Source organism: Pangasianodon hypophthalmus, chromosome 13, assembly GCF_027358585.1.
Source record: "Pangasianodon hypophthalmus isolate fPanHyp1 chromosome 13, fPanHyp1.pri, whole genome shotgun sequence".
Classification (NCBI taxonomy): domain Eukaryota; kingdom Metazoa; phylum Chordata; class Actinopteri; order Siluriformes; family Pangasiidae; genus Pangasianodon; species Pangasianodon hypophthalmus.
Window position 1 is genome coordinate 2,477,514 of NC_069722.1, and position 16,753 is coordinate 2,494,266.

At 37.4% G+C, this 16,753-nt stretch overlaps 1 protein-coding gene across 1 annotated transcript in view; it reads right to left on the reverse strand.

Annotated features, from left to right (window-relative positions):
* The window catches only part of LOC113528224 (uncharacterized), a 131,406-nt gene that overhangs the window by 49,615 nt on the left and 65,038 nt on the right, over positions 1-16,753 (reverse strand). Inside the window, 1 exon segment of the mRNA XM_053239390.1 lies at positions 690-1,004. Within this exon segment, the coding sequence (XP_053095365.1) occupies positions 690-1,004 (315 nt within the window).

Genomic DNA, 16,753 nt, shown 5'->3' on the forward strand with positions numbered 1-16,753 from the left:
TGTACACTTTAGCTCATTCACTCAACCCTGTTGCCTGAACACATTCTCCCCTATGATATCCAACATATCACTCGACATGTTTAACTGCATGGAAGCTGCATCACCTACATTTCCTGAAGATCATGGGAAGAAGAAAAGGTATCTCATTTTTTTTTATTTTCAGTAGTATTGTGATATTGAATTTGAAGACTGGAAAAATACCAGGTGATTTTTTTTTTATCCTTTCACTGCTACCACATATGGTTATTGGATAATTGGATAAGTGCATGATTGTGCAGGGGTACACGCATTCCTATTAAGAAAAAAGGAGATGTGAACAATTAAACATCATTGAAACATTAAAACCTTTGTGTATCATCAAATTCTCCATTTTAAAAATAAGATATTTGGAGAATTTGAGAGAATTAATGATTATATTTCAAGGTACAGTGTAGTTGTAGTGGGCTAGAAAAGGCAGAAATGCTGTTTTCTAACTGCTGTAGTTTTTGTATTTAAAAAAAAGTAGCTTGTTGTGAAGGACACGTCATGTGTGTTTGAAATGTCCTTCATGCTTAGTTTACATAAATATTTTAAACGTAATATCAGTGAGGCACAAAATGCACCTCAATCATGGGATCACTGTACTACGTCGTAATGGTGTCAGTCAAATAATTACACTGTCATATTCCAGTGGAATATTTTTTCTGTACCTGAGCAAATAACACCTGCATCTTCACCATGGCCACAGTTGTGCTTTCCAAATCCATTATGAGAGCACTGTGTGATGTCACTTTCACTTCCAGAGCAATTAACATCATCCAGCCATATTGGGCCAAGTCCCTGACCAAAGTTTGCACTGTAAGTGTGGTTGATGGCTCTACCACAGTCAGTCTGTCTACACACCACCTCTGCATCCTTTAGGTCCCAGTAGTCATCACACACTGTTCCCCACTGGCCATTGTGCAGGATCTCCACTCTACCTGAGCAGGAGTTACTGCCATCAGCAAGTCGTATGCTAGAGCCATCTAAGACAAACAGCAAAATGCATGTTAATATTAGGATAATTAACCTCATTACAGCATTGCCTTGGAAAACACTTGAAGTAATAGCAAAAACAATCAAAATTGATGTCAGGACTTTTACATAATAATGAATATTGCATAATTTGCATTATACTATATGCTAATACCTTTTCAAACCTTTTCATTTTTTCAAACTTTTTTATTTTAACCCACCATCTCCCCCGCTCTCTAGAGGTCAATACAGACTTTGTTAGCAATGTAGTTATAGGAAAAAAGTTATATTTATATGGACTATTAAAACAGGACAGAGAGAAATAGTGGAAGAAGGAAATAACAAGAAAGAAAGAAAAATTACATATTAAATAAAAAATTAAATTAAAAAAAGAGAAAAAGCTTCAGAATAAATCAATAACAGAACACAAAACAGAAAACATACGGGGAAAAATAAAATACATAAAAATAAAATAAAAAAAAAATTAAAACATATTGTTTTATAAAGAACAGAGGAAAAATATATCAAAAACAAATCACAAAACATGAAACAGCAAATGGGAGAGAAAAAAATTAAAAGAGGTTAAAAACAAAGACAGAACAGCAGAGGAAAGGAGGAGAGGAAATTTTAGAAAACAAATCCAATATCTTCAAAAGAAAATCACACTTACCAGCCAGCAGTGAAGCAGTAAGAACACTGGCTATGGAGAGAAAATAAAGAGGAGGAATTTCATTCAACTAGTGATGCAAAAAGCCAAAGCTATTTTTTGCTTTTTGTCTAATAATCCTAAACTGAATCAAAATAAACCTCAGCTATATCTGAATGAATTATATTGTGCTTGTAATTCAGCCACAACTGAAACAACAATGTTACTTACCATTCGGTAATTCTAGTATTCCACTTAAAAGAAATATAATTAGAGCGAAAAAAATAGCACCCTGGTATAACAATTACACATGCACCTTAAAAAAGACCACTCAAAAATTAGAATGTATATGGCATCAAACTAAATTGGTAGTAGTACAAACTGCATGGAAGGACAGCCTTCTGAGCTGTAGAAAAGCTCTTAGTGCTGCTAGATCATACTGATCAAGCCCCAGTTTGGATGAAGAAAAGCAGCCCTAAAGCATGATTCTGCCACCATCAGGCTTCACCATGAGTATGGTGTTCTTTTGGTGATGTGCTTTTTTTTGCACCAAACATACTTTTTGGAATTATGGAATTATTATACCTTTTGGAATTGGTCTCATCAGACCATAACACATTTTGCCACATGGTTTCGGGTGATTTAGTTGAGCTTGGATGGTTTTTGTGAGAAAAGGTTTCCGTCTAGCCACCCTACCCCATAGCCCTGATATGTGAAGAATACAAGAGATTGCTGTCACATGCAGAGAGTAATCAGTACTTGTCAGATATTCCTGCAGCTCCTTTAATGTTGCTATAGGTCTCTTGGCAGCCTCCCTTGTAAGTTTTTGTCTTGTCCTTTTATAAATTTTGGAGGCATCTCCTGTTCTTGATAATGCTACTGTGGTGCTCCATTTTCTCTATTTGTTAATGATGGCATTCACGGTGTTCCATGGTACATTTAATGTTTTGGAATTCTTTTATGCTCCTTTCCTGATTGATACATTTCGACAAGTGAAATACTGTACATGCTTTGTAAGCTCTTTGCAGACCATGGCTTCAGCAGTCAGATGAAACCAAGAAGATGTGAAGAAAATCTTAGAGAAACAGCTGGTCTTTATTCGGAGATTAATCAGAATAATTTCATTGATGACAGATGTATGATAATTACTTCTGAACATTTTTTGAGATTGAAATTTTTTATTTTTCCTATTTTCCCTAAAATGTCTCTGATTGTTTTTCACTTAATTTTTATACGTTGTAAGTTCACATTGAGGGTGGAAGAAGATCTGACATGATTTATCTTGGTTTCTTTTTTTTTTTTATACACATCAAAAAAACCTGCCATTTTAACAGGAGTGTGTTGACTTTTTATATGCATGTGCGTATGTGTTACGTTTTATATACATAAAGAGGGATGTTAAAATCAAATTGCATTCTATAAATGTATTGTCTCACCAGTTCAAATATAAGCATGAAGAAGAATATAAGATGGATTGCTGCATGCATGTAGCCTCCAATACAACTGGCCCCATGATCTGATTTGCAAAACAGAATTTGGGCAATGGTTCAACTATTTGCAGAGCAGTGGTTGGACCTTAACACAATAGAAAGTGTAGCTGCCAAAAAAGCACTGAGATAATAAGCTTCAGGATGCACTGACAAATATTAGGTTCCACAGTGAATGCTGTTAGATGCTAAAATGTAAAGAGCTGATTCAGAGATTTGACACAGGCAGAAAAATCCATCATCAACCACTGCATATTCATGGTTATTTTAATACAGACCAAGTGCCACTGGAAATCCGTGAAAAAAATTAACATCATAGTACATTTCATGTAAACGGCTTGATAGTTTTCTTTTGATGTAATATAATTAATTTTAGCTTGTTAAGATTAATATCTGTGTGATTTTATAATTAATTTTTTGCTTTTATTTAAAATAAATTCCTGATCCAACTTCTTATATAAACTGTAAACTGTTATTGTTATTGTAACAGGGGACAATAATTAGATTAGCCCTAGAGGAGAAATTCACTAGGGTAATATGATGTTAAATGTTAAGTTGTTCCTCACAGTTGTGTTTTACATTATATTATTGAAAAAGCGATAAACAAAAATGCCAAGTGATCTTTGTCACAGCCACAGCTGTTCTCATTTATAAGCCACATTTAAGCAGATTAATTGAATATTGGTAGATTACTTCACATGAATAATCAGTTATAAATAAACTAGTGGAAAAAGTCCACTGCAAAAGCTTGGCATGCACTACAAAAGCTTGGCATCACAAGTTTATAATTGTGTCAATCCTGAATTACTGTGATATCAATATGGAAATATAAATCACAAAATGTTGTTTATATATAGATATAAATTTGTGAACAGTACAAAATACAAAATGCTGGAGAAGTTTCATGCAAAGTTCTGTGCTGTATCTATTTAACTAAACATATACTCCAGATATATACAGCATGGAACTAATATAAGTATATTTTTAAATAAGCCAAAATACCAATTATTGATAAACATATTGAATTTACCAAGCATTAAAGTAGGATGAAGTCTTAGCATCCTGGTCCTTGATGTGTCACTCAGTTTTGTGTTAATCACAGTGCTCACTGCTGCTGTCCTCTCACAGCAAAACTCAGGAGGTCATGATGTCTGTTTTTAATCAGGAAGTTGAAGAGGTGGAGTTTCCTTTCTAAATTTGTTTATGGAAGACAGTCATAAACCTAACAGCAAAACCAAAACTAATCTGGTTAAAAGTACTGCAAATAGCACTTCTAGACTATCACAAACACTTCAGGCAGTGTACTTGTGAGTGTAAAATTATAAATGATAATTAAGGAAATGATGTACATCCTTTATGCCTTTACTCTATTGCACTGTTTCAAATCCTCCTTCTTTAGTTGTTTTAATCTATACTGCATATTTAGTGCTTCTTCATGTTCTTTTTTCATGTTTTAATGTTCTTCTTCACCAGATTTAATGCCACAACAGTTCTTTTTTAATGAGCCGATGCATTAAAAATATACTAAATTGTATAGCACATGGGGAACAAAGGAAGAGATTTGATAAAATTATACTGCTGAACACAGAAAAGCATTTTACACTTTCTGTTCAGCAGAGAACATTCATAACATAAGTCAACTAATCCTCCCTTTTCCTGTAAATATGTCAAGTTTAAAGAACAGTACAAACCACAGTGTTAGAGAGTATCTTAAGTGTCAAAAATAGTGTCCAGGCACCTTACAGACCGGTGAGACACTAAGGGGAAAAAATGTCACAAAGTGTGTTACTAAGTTGTCAGACCATGATGAGCTGTGAGAACAGTTTCTCTGGAACAATACTGGAGAGACGAACACCATTCGTTCTCTCAGTTGGTGACCTGATGATAATCATGATGATGATGATGATGATGTTTGAAAATGCTGTATAACATGTCGCACCAAAATGTCCCATATGTGTTCAACTGAGTGGAAATGTGGTGAGTGTGAAGGTCATAGGATATGATGCGCAGTACACCTTCACCAAACCATTCAGTGAGCCCCCATGCCCCATTGAAATAGAAATGCTTTATTATAGGATAAATGTGATCAGTCAGAAGAAAGTAGTTTTGATTTGCAGTGACCAGGTGTCAAATTCAATATGGAAACAGCGACATCCTGAAAATGTGGTGGCAGTATGTTGACCACTAATCCAAGACTACCAAATCAGCAGTGATGTTCAGTTCTCATCTGCTTAGGGTTTGCCTAGGCCTGTGCCAGTAACAGAATCATCTTATTCGGTTTACCAAGTGGAAAATAACCATGATAAATGGTTAAATCAGTGGGTCGGGGTGGGGGGGTTGACAAATTTCAAAGGTTTACTTGTTTAAGCTTTTTTTTTTTTTTTTTTTTTTTTTTTTTAAATCGCTCACCTCCTGCCCCCAGGCATTTTCAACACAGCCACAGTTCTTATCTGTGCTAAGTGTGTGGTGTAAAAACATGATATGACATCACCCAACATGTTTAAATACTGTATGTTCCTGTGTGGAAATCAAATTCTTTTTAACTGCTAGTAAATTAGGTTTACTTTTGTTTGTGTAAAGCTGCTTTGAGACAATGACCTTTGTAAAAAAGCGCTATACAAATAAAAATGAATTGAATTGAATTGAATGTTACTATAGTAGGACACAGGCCTAGATTTGGGATGTTAAGCTAGACTTGACCTTTTTGTTGAGAGGAATACAATGCATATATTGTAGGCTAACTGACAGCTTTGAGATAAGTTTGTTATTATTCCTGTATGTAACAAATGATATACTGTAGCAGTTGATTATAGAATGGGATGATTAAATAACTGAAATCAGAAATTAGCATGTGATTTAGTATACATTCAGCATTTCTACAAAGTGAACGTCACTAAAATTTTGATCCTGGTTACAGCTCTGGTCACAGCCTAACCTGTGTGATGTACTCTACTGTAAGATTGTAGGAACACCTACTGGATATTTTACATGGGGCTGGAATACCCCAAACCCAAAAATGTACCAGCAGGAATTGTCAGAGTTATTGGCCATCTCTGCCAAGGAAAAAGCAGGCTATAAAAAACTGCCTAAGACCAACTACAAAAAACAACAAAAACAAAACAAAACAGCCTTTTGAGGGTTGATAGGTTAGAATTTTGTTTCTATACAGTCATTAATATATTAACTATAAATCTATGAGATTGACCAAAAATCATGAATAGAATATTTAACCTTGTGAAAAAGACAAAAGTGATGAATAGGCCAGATTAAACAAATAGATTTTTATTCTGGATTTAAAGACACTTATAGTGATTTTTTATGAAAAAAAAATCTTCTGCTTCATTAACCAATTAGAAGGGCTCTTCTTCATTAACCAATCAATTGATCAACCTTGACCAATTAGAGTAATCAACAGTGAAAAAAACCTCCTGAGCAGATACAAGAAAGGAGACCACACCTATATGAGCTCAAGAAGCACTGTGCATAGACTGCGTCTGTAATAATGCTGAAAAATATCCTCCATTTTTATCATATACTCAGCATGAGGAGTGAAGGGATTTCAGCAATGACTGCTAGCTAATGAAGGCTGTTTTTACTTCTTTTGACAGAGTATAATCCTCATGACAAAAAACACATTGCAGTGTTTCATTATTCATTGGTAACAGGGAATGTCAACACAAACCAATTACATGGTCTCATTTTAGGCTCTCTCTCTGACAACCAAGCCCAGAACTTGCTCAGAAAAAAAGTTCATCACTTAATTACATAAATAACACCCATCATTATATATCATACTGCATATATCATTCTAACAGATTTTAGCACTACTTTCTTCCTGCTATGGATAGAACTCACATTTGGAGGGAAATGTGAATTACAATACACAGGTACAATACACAAGTGAAATTCAATATACAATGTACAACACACAGGGAAAGCATCCACATTAGGAACAAATGCCTTCTTTTTGTTCTCTGAAGATACAACACTGAATGTAAAAAATTTCATAACATAACTCTTTTTTTTTTGTGTTCCTAATGAAAAACATATCTCTTATATTGAATTTCACAGAAGAATAGTCTCCTGAAAGAGTTAGAGTGACTCAGTCATAATTTAAACTTATTTCAAGTGAACCAATTTTAATAACTATTTACTGATTTCTATTTATTGACATACTATATGAACTAAAATAAACCTTCACATAAACTGCTTATCAATTATTTAAAACATTAACTAAAATTTCTCTCTTTTTATTTTTAGTTTATAAATATATAATCTTTTTGTACTACAATTATCCCATCTTTCCCCACCCATCTCTTCTTGGCTGCTGCCCAATGCTGGGAGGCCTTGTTACAAGGCATCTAAATAAAAACACACAAAGACATATGAACAACTTTGATTACAACCACCTAAATTGCAATTGTCAAATGCCTACAACATGCAACCTAATATCAGTGATAAGACAGTTTCAACTTTCTGTAATATGCACTGGAAAAAACTGTAATATACACTGGAAATGTTTTTTACAATGATAACTTGATCTGAATTTCCTGTCCTGATTCTTGATAAATATTTGATATAACACTTGTAAAACTGAATAAACACATCAAACTTCAGACAATTACATTTTCATTTAAATGGGCAATGTTTTTTTTTTTTTTTTTTACTATAGCTATACTGTTTTAGAACTACACCACCGTGTTAGTTCTTGCAATAAATACAAAAGTAATGTTCAAATGTTCAAAACCTGTACACATGAAATAATGAGATATATCTGAACACTAAGCACATTTCTCATTTACTTTGTGGTTGATAAATATCGCTTCAGTGATAGTGGTAATAAACTGGAACAAAATCCTTAGAATAAACAAACCATACCTTCAATCGGTGCTTTCCATTGAACATGATAAAACCCCACCATCCATGTGCAATCAACATACAAACACAAAAATAACAAGTTTACCTGTACGCGTAACAGTATCTTCATAACTTACACTTCCTGTTTTTAAACAACTAATGCATTTCTGCTTAGACCAAATCAAAATATATTTTAGAGTTGCTCTCAAAACCATGCAGCTTTCTGCAAATCTTTTTAAAATATATAGCATTTCTTGAAATATAATCACACTAAAACAATGCCACCTTTACATCTGTAATGGCAAAAAAAATTCATACACTTAATATATAAATCTAATATAGTTGAATATCTTTATTCTGAATAGTTGTCTATTCTCAATAATGTGGTCACGTGACCAGAGATGTGTCCAGTTGGACTAATACCAAAGTTGCGCAGTAGGTCAGTCACAATCTCTGTGGAACCTTAGACAAAAACAAAAACACTTTCTGAACACCTGTACACCTGCTCATTCATGCAATTATCTAATCAGTTTCAGTTAAGGTTCACATCAAACATCAGAATGGGGAAAATGTGACCTAGGTACCTTGACTGTGGCATGGTGGTTGGTGCCAGACAGACTGGTTTGAATACGTTTTACAAACTGCGGATCTCCTAGGATTTTCACACACAACAATCTTTAGAGTTAACACAGTGTGAAATTTAAAAACAAAAAGCATCCAGTAAGCAGCAGTTTTTCAGGCGGAAACACACTGATGGCCAGAGAAGAATGGCCAGACTGGTTTGTGCTGACAGGAAGGCTGCAGGACCTAAAATAGCCACTCTTTATAACCTTGGTGAGCAGAAAAGGACAACAAAAAGCACAACACATTGAACCTTGAGGAGGAAGGGCTATAACAGCAGAAAACCACATTGGGATCCACTCTTGTCAGCTAAGTAAAGGAATCTACGGCTATAGTGAGCATAGGTTCTCTGAAACTGAACATTTGACGATGAATTTGAGGACTGAAACTGGTGCCGCTGAGACATGCAGATGGTAGGGTCAGATCTTGACATCAACAGCATGAATCCATTGACCCAACCTGCCTTGTGTCATCATTTCATGCCATATCACAAAGTCATCTCAAACTGGTTCCATGAACATGACAGTGAATTCAGTGTACTTCAGCAGCCTTCCCAGTCACCCAATCTGAACCCAAATGAGCACCTTTTGGATGTAGGAGACCAGGAGATTAGTAACATGAATGTGCAGCTGACCAATCTGCAACAATTATGTGATGCAATCATGTCAACATGGACCAGAATCTCTAAAGAATGTGTCTAACACTTAGTGGAATCTATGGCACAAAGAACTGAAGCTGCTCTGAGAGCAAAGTGATGACTGTTGGAAGCAAACAATTGTCTAGAAAGTCTTTGTATGCTGTAGCATTACACTTTCCCTTCATTGGAACCAAGGGGCCTAGTCCAAACCATGACAAACAGCCCCAGACGATTATTCCTCCTTCACCAAACTTTACAGTTGGTGCTATGCGTACTAAATTTACTATAGCGTAAGCCAAATAATTGTGCTAGATTTTGTATTTTTTAAAATAATTAATAAAAGTTACATTCATAAAAAATGTATTAAATGTAAAAAAAGAAAAATAGAATAAAAATATCAAAACAAACAAATAACAATAAAATAATGAATAATAAATACTAGAAAAATTAAAGCAGAAGAAACAAACAACATATAAAGTAAAGCTAAATCTAATTTCTTCAGCTGCTTCATTTCAAATCCATTGTAGGTGGTCTGTGGGATGCACACAGCATACTACAGGGGAGTAAAGAGCAGAGTAATTATAAATTATTAAATTATAAATCTGCCAATTTATTAGATTATCTATTAGCTACAAGGCAGAACTACACTCAAAATCATCACAGCCATTATCCCACCACTGTTCACTAAATAATGAACAAATAAACAAAACAAGGAAATGACCCAAATCATCAAAAGCAAAATAACGGCACACAAGGAAAAGAGCAAAAGAAAAAAAACACTAAATGCTTCCAGCACACTTACAAACTCTACAAAACAATAATAACAAAACAAAAAAAAAATGCTCTGTAAGTCCACAACAGCTCAGATGCCAACATAATGCTTCAATCCCAACATATCATACCAGGACCTGGTCATGACACACAATTACTTACATGTAGATTTAAAATGCGTACATTATAGAAGTCCAGTACATTGCACAGTGGAAACAAAAGCAATAGAGAAATACTATTGCTACCTTCTGATGCCAATTTCCAGTGCGAAACACACATAATAGTTGGCCCATCACTATACACCTGCATAAATAGGCTGCCGCTGTTAGCATATACACTACAGAGCGTTATAGAGCCAAAAACATACCTTAATGGAGAGAACAGCACAGCAGAAGGTAAAGTAAGAAGGCCATTAACTGCAGAGCATACTGTTAGCATATACACCATGCTTCACATGCTAATGTGGGAACGGGAGGGACAAACCCACTGCAGTTGGGCTGCAGAGACACTAAGGCCTGGGACACAGGCAGCATATAAGCTCTGCTAGTTACAATATGAAGAAATGAACAGAACTAGACTGTTTATAGCTGCAATCAGAGCTGCAATTCTTGTCTGGTACTGGCAAAATAACCCTCATGAACAAAGTCCACTTTAGGAAAATAATGAAGGTAATGAAGTTTACTCTGTTATTCTTACTGAGCCAGAGGGCTTTAGTAATTTAACTGGAAACCACTGAGAAACATGGCTTATAATGACAATAGTAACACGTTTTAAACACAGGTAAAGTTTCCTTCACAACAACCTCTGTGTATGTTTCGTATAACTGAAACAACTTCTAGGTGATTCAGAAAACAGATTTTTTGCCTGTTCCAGCTCACTATAACTACAATTTTCCTTGAAATATAATCCTTAAAATACTTCATAAATCTTGTTTTTTTTTTCTTTCGCATTAACGTTTGAATCCATTTAATATCTCATGCTTGAAACATCCTATTCCATGGCGTTTTCCATTATAGGTTACAAAAAAAAATTTCATTTTATTTCCACAACATGAAGTCAATCCTGTTACCTGAACACATTCACCCATGTCAAATATTTGGAATATTCCACAAGTCGTATATACAACAGGATGATGATGAAGAAATGCAAGTTCTCTCTTTTTTTCTTCATTTTTAATTTTTTTTTCATATTTTTTAATAAATAATCCTTTATTTTAAGTAAATTATTAGAATGTCCTGAATGTCTTCGCATGGATGCTAGTTAACAATGCTTTTGTGTTTGATAATTCTATGCTAAAAATATCAAGCATGTTACTTGTCTAAATGCAGCAAAGAAACCTCATAACTGAAACATTGCTGCCTTAGATGGATTATGACATTTCTGAATTATAATGTCTCACCATGTCCACATTTTATGTATAGAAATGAAGAAAAGTAGTATGTTAATAGATTAAATTAGAGCTACAAATATTGTCTGGTACTGGCAAAAAACATCAAAGTTCATTTTGGGAAAATTGAAGGTGATAAAGTTACACAGGGATATGTATGGCAGACACTCCACACAAACAGATTACAAAAAATGTATTGTTATTCAACAAAGAACAAGGTATAATCACTGATATGGTAAAGGTTTCTATAAGGAGATGTTTATTTAATTTTTATGGTAGGAGTCTCCATTGTCATTGCTTTGCAGCAATTGGAGGTAAAGCTGTAACTTTGTGACACTGGAAAGTCTTCAGGATATAGGAGTTTGAGCTTTGAGGGTTTTTTGTGGTAACCTGACAAGCTTTTATTTATCTTATTAACTTCACGTGAAATAAAAGAGAAACTGGTGAAGGGACAACTGCTTTAATATAAGTGATAATGGGAACTAACTTGTTTCACAGTCAATGCACAATATTCAGTGTAACTAAAAAGAGATAAAACCAATGAAGTTTCCAACTTGACTAAAAAAAAAATTAATTGTTGGTAAATTGTTGGTAACAGTAACTCTGCTTCATCCCACCACCCCACTGAGGATTATTTTCATATAACAGCACCACACTGAATGTTTTATTCTGTCCACAATACTAAAGAGTTACTGATAGGTAGTAGAATTATTTTAGCACTCCTATTCAGCTATCACTGACTAACAGTAATTATGTGTTAGTCTTGTTAATAAAGTTATTTAAATATGTAAATTATGGGTAATCAGTGGCAATTATTTGAACAGCATAAATGATTAATTAATGAATATTAATGCTTTTCAGTATAATGTCCTGCACTCACCCACAGTGATGGTAATGGAGTTGCTCCTGGATGATATGGAGTTACTTTCCCTGTATGAGTAGTCACAGGTGTACTGGCCCTGATGTGAGGCATCTACAGTCAGAGTAAATGTTGTTGTAGACTCTGCAGTTTGCTTCTTTATTGATGTCCCAGTTTTATGTAAAATGAAGTCTACAGAGATGCATGTTGGGCTGGGTGTGGTACATCAGAACTGAAGGACTTCTCCAGGTGAAATCACAGAGTTTGGGGAGACCCGAGTCAAGTCTTATAATAAAGAAATATATTTCATAATTTTGTAAATGTATTCACTTTTTGCTAGAAAAAAAACAATAACAACTTACTTGAACAAATGAAACCAGCATTCTCATCAGGTCTGCAGTTCTCTACTCCAAATCCTCTGTGTGAGCAGTGATCTATGTAGGTCTCAGTTCCAGTACACTGAACATCATCCAGCCAGGTTTGTTCATTTCCCTGACCAAAGCGGGCATTACGAGGAGCACTGATGGCTTCACCACATCCAAGCTGTCTACGCACCACCTCTGCAACCTTTAAGTCCAAGACATCATCACACACTGTACTGGATCTCCACTCAACCACAACAGTTACTCAGACCATTCACCAGCCTGATGTCATTACATCCTGATTTATTAGTTAAAAAGAAAGAAAGTTTTATTAATCACTGATTTATGTCAGTTTCACTCGTAAGCTGTACAGTGAAATAATATTAGACACAAAATCAGTTTAGGTTGCAGAAAACTCTCAAGTCTTGTATGATTGTATGAATACAAATTGTCACATGTACAAAGTACCACCTTTGTTCACTCACTTGACTCACCTGTATTTTCAGATAGCCACACTGAAAATGTAACCACGTTTTGTCCTCAAAATGAAATGCAAAATCTTTAGGCCTGATGAGTACAAACCAAGCAAAGAGCGCACCACCATCAGAGTGCACCCTCACTCACTTTTTCAATCTCTTCTTTAGTTGTCTGGTCCATTTCCTCTCTTTTTGCACACTTGTTTTATATTTCCCCATTAGTTAACCTATTTAAGTTCCGTGTTTTCCCTCTTTGGTTGTTGGAGCATTATGCTTATGTCTGTGTCTGTGTCTGTGGTTAGATTTCGGTTACTGTTTGCACTGTGAATAGCTTTTGTTTTCAAGTTCAAGTTTTCCTTGCTTTTCCGTGCCTATCATTAGTCCAGCCCTTGTTGTTCTACTTTTTCGGTTCTTTCCCAGTCCTTGCTTGTTTCTTCGTTGCTTTTTTGTTCATTAAAAAGATTCTGCATTTGCATCCACCTCCCTGGACTCCCCTCATGAAAGAATGCTCCAACCAAATATGAATGCAGCAGAACAGGCAGCGCTATGGCAAGTGATTGCCTTTCTCCTCAAGCAGGACCAACTCCAGCTTGAGAAACTGCTCAGCAACTGGAATAACACCTTGGATAGCAGAGCAGGGATCTCTCTGTTGCGCCCTACCGAGGATGTCACTCTACCCCCTTGCTCCACTGAGCCGCTTCACTGTTGTCGTTGCTTCTCCCCCCCCCCCCATTTCACTGTCATCGTCACTCCCACTATCTTCTGGCCACACAGTGGCTGTCGCTCTACTCAGTGGTCTAGGCCCTCCTAAGTTTGGGCACTTCAGGAGCCTTAAGGGAGGCTATGTCATGGTCACCATGGACGATTCCTCCCCAGACCATGAGAGCGCACCCTCACTCACTTTTTGAATCTCTTCTTTTGTTGTCTGCTCCGTTTCCTCTCTTGATTTTGCACACCTGTTTCGTATTTCCCTATTAGTCACCCTATTTAAGTTCCATGTTTTCCCTTATTGATTGTTGGAGCATTATGCTTCTGTTTGTGTTCGTGGTTAGATTTCTGCAGTTGTATCTGCCTCCCTGTACTCTCAATGGCCCCATATGACAGGTAAAGTCTTAAATCTGGTCAGAAGGGGTTGATTAATTTTCTTCAGCTTTATATTAATGTGTTATCACTTCTACAGTAACAACTTGCAGAGATCTGTATGGTGGATTCTCCACATATGCACGTTTTTAAAAACATGTAATTTTTCATAAGTTTTCTGAGAGGAGATGTCTGTGTAACATTTGTGTGAGGAGTCTCCAGTGTCACTTTTTAACAGTCAGTGGTAAATCTTTTAAGTGTTCTGAAACAGAAAATCCTTCAGGACAAGGGAGTTTATTGGTACTTTGTGGTTTATTGGTAAAATTACAAGCTGCAGGGAGGCTGGTGAGGGAACGGCAGTTTATAGCTGCTATAACATAAATGAGAACTTGCTTTGTTGAAGTTTCACAACATTAAATGTAACTATAAACAGATAAGAATTATGATGTTCTTTAATAATAAATGTTAATCACTGGTAAATTTCTGTAGCTTAAGAGGAATAAAACACGTTTTGACATGCTGTTATAAGTTTATTTTCCTACAGCAGGCCCCATAGTGTTTTATTCCTTATTTATTATCTACAGTGATTAGCAAGCAAAACAAAGAGCATGGAAAAAAAGTGATTTTTTGGGCATAATAGATAAACTATTTTAGCTCTAGAATTTATTTAGTTAGCTACCAAATTTACAGCTAGCCAAATTAACCATGATGGAAAATTTGTAGCTACTGTTAGCTTCACAACCAGCATGTTTTCAAACCACCAGGGCTGCTAACGTTGAGGCATTCTTACTCACGTTTGAACAAGTCGCACAGCAGGAAGAATGGTCCCGGGAGGACTGGGCCCGTGCCCTCACTCCACTCCTCACAGGAGAGGCCCAGCTAGCCTACCTCGCCCTGTCGGATGACCTAGTGAAAAGTGAAATCTTCCTTCCAGCGCAGTGGCAGAGCACCATTGGTGGAGTTATAACCCCAAAGCCACCCCTCAGAGCCAAATGGACAAACTGTTGTGGACTACCAAGAGGTGGCTGCAACCTGAATGCCTGACCACCACCAAGGTTGCCGAGAGGGTGGCCATGGACAGGTTCCTGAGGGCTCTGCCACCCGAAGAAAGGAAGGCCGTCGGTCTGAGGGGGGTCCAAATCCCTGAGAAATGATTGAGGCTCTGGAGTGAGCGGTAGCCACATTGGAGATTGGCGGGGCGACCAGCAAGAGCCACCCAGACCTCCGCTGGTTCGGCACCTGGAATCACCACCCTCTGGGAGGGGAGACCTAGGATCAACCACCCTGCCTGTGCCGACAGAGCCAGATCCTGCCACCCCATGACCCCTGGACAAGCCCTGGTTGGCAAGCTGCGCACTGCATTTGGTGGCTCCTCCCAATATTCCCACAGTCAACGTGAGGGTCAATGGCCACCCAGTCTCTGCCTTATTAAACTCTGGAAGCACCTTCACCCTAGCACGCCCTTCCATCCTTCCCACGTCTAAGCCCAAAGGTTCCCTCCAAGTAACGTGTACCTGGAGGAAGAAGGCCTGGACTAAGCGGCAGTGGATCCAGCGGGTCTGCTTGGTCCAGGGCAAAGGCGATGCTGGATCGACCTCAGTAGGTGAGCCAGCTCTTAACTAACCCTGTGTCTGTTGTGTCTACCTAGGTCGCTAGGAACAGAAGGTAGACCCCAGGCTGAAGAACTGCTGGATCCAGGTGCGGGTCATCGAAGGCGTTCCCCAACAGCCAGACCAACGCTTGCCTGCCACTCACTTCCTGGTAAGAGGGTGACTCCTCTATCAGAAAACAGAACACTGGGTAGAGCCCAGACAGATTCACTTGGCCCAGGATGGATGCAGAAGTCAGGGCCTTCTGTCAGCAATGCCCCCAGTGCCAGCGGACGAGCCCCTACAAACCTGCTCCCGCACCGCTCATTCCTCTCCCCATCATCGGCATCCCCTTTGAACGTATAAGTATGGATCTCGTAGGGCCGCTGCCAAAGTCTGCCTGGGGTCATGAATACATCCTGGTCATCGTGGACTACGCCACCCAGTACCCCAAAGCAGTTCTCTTCCAAAAGGCAACCTCCCGCAACATTGCCCATGAGCTCCTTCCCCTCTTCAGCCATGTGGGGATCGCAAAGGACATCATGACTGACCAAGGTACGCCATTCATGTCCAAAACAATGATGGATCTGTGTTGGTTGTTGCAGGTGAAACACTTGAGAACATCTGTCTACCACCCGAAGACCGATGGCCTGGTAGAGCAATTTAATCAGATGCTGAAAAGGATGCTCCGACGGGTGGTAGATGAGGAGGACAGGAACTAGGACCCGACTTCTCCCCGCGTCTCCAGTCGCACTTATCTGGTCTGGTACACATTTGATGTGTATTCCCTCCCAATGGGTGGAGGACCTGGTGGACCAGTTGGGAAGAGCCTGGTTCATCTCCACCCTAGACCTCACCAAGACCCCACCCCCCAAAAAATCACAAATTTTACATAATGAATAGTGAACTTTATAGTTTATTATAATATAATTATTATCATCTTATAGTGTATGTTAACACATTTGAATACATTTTAGATTAAATTAAA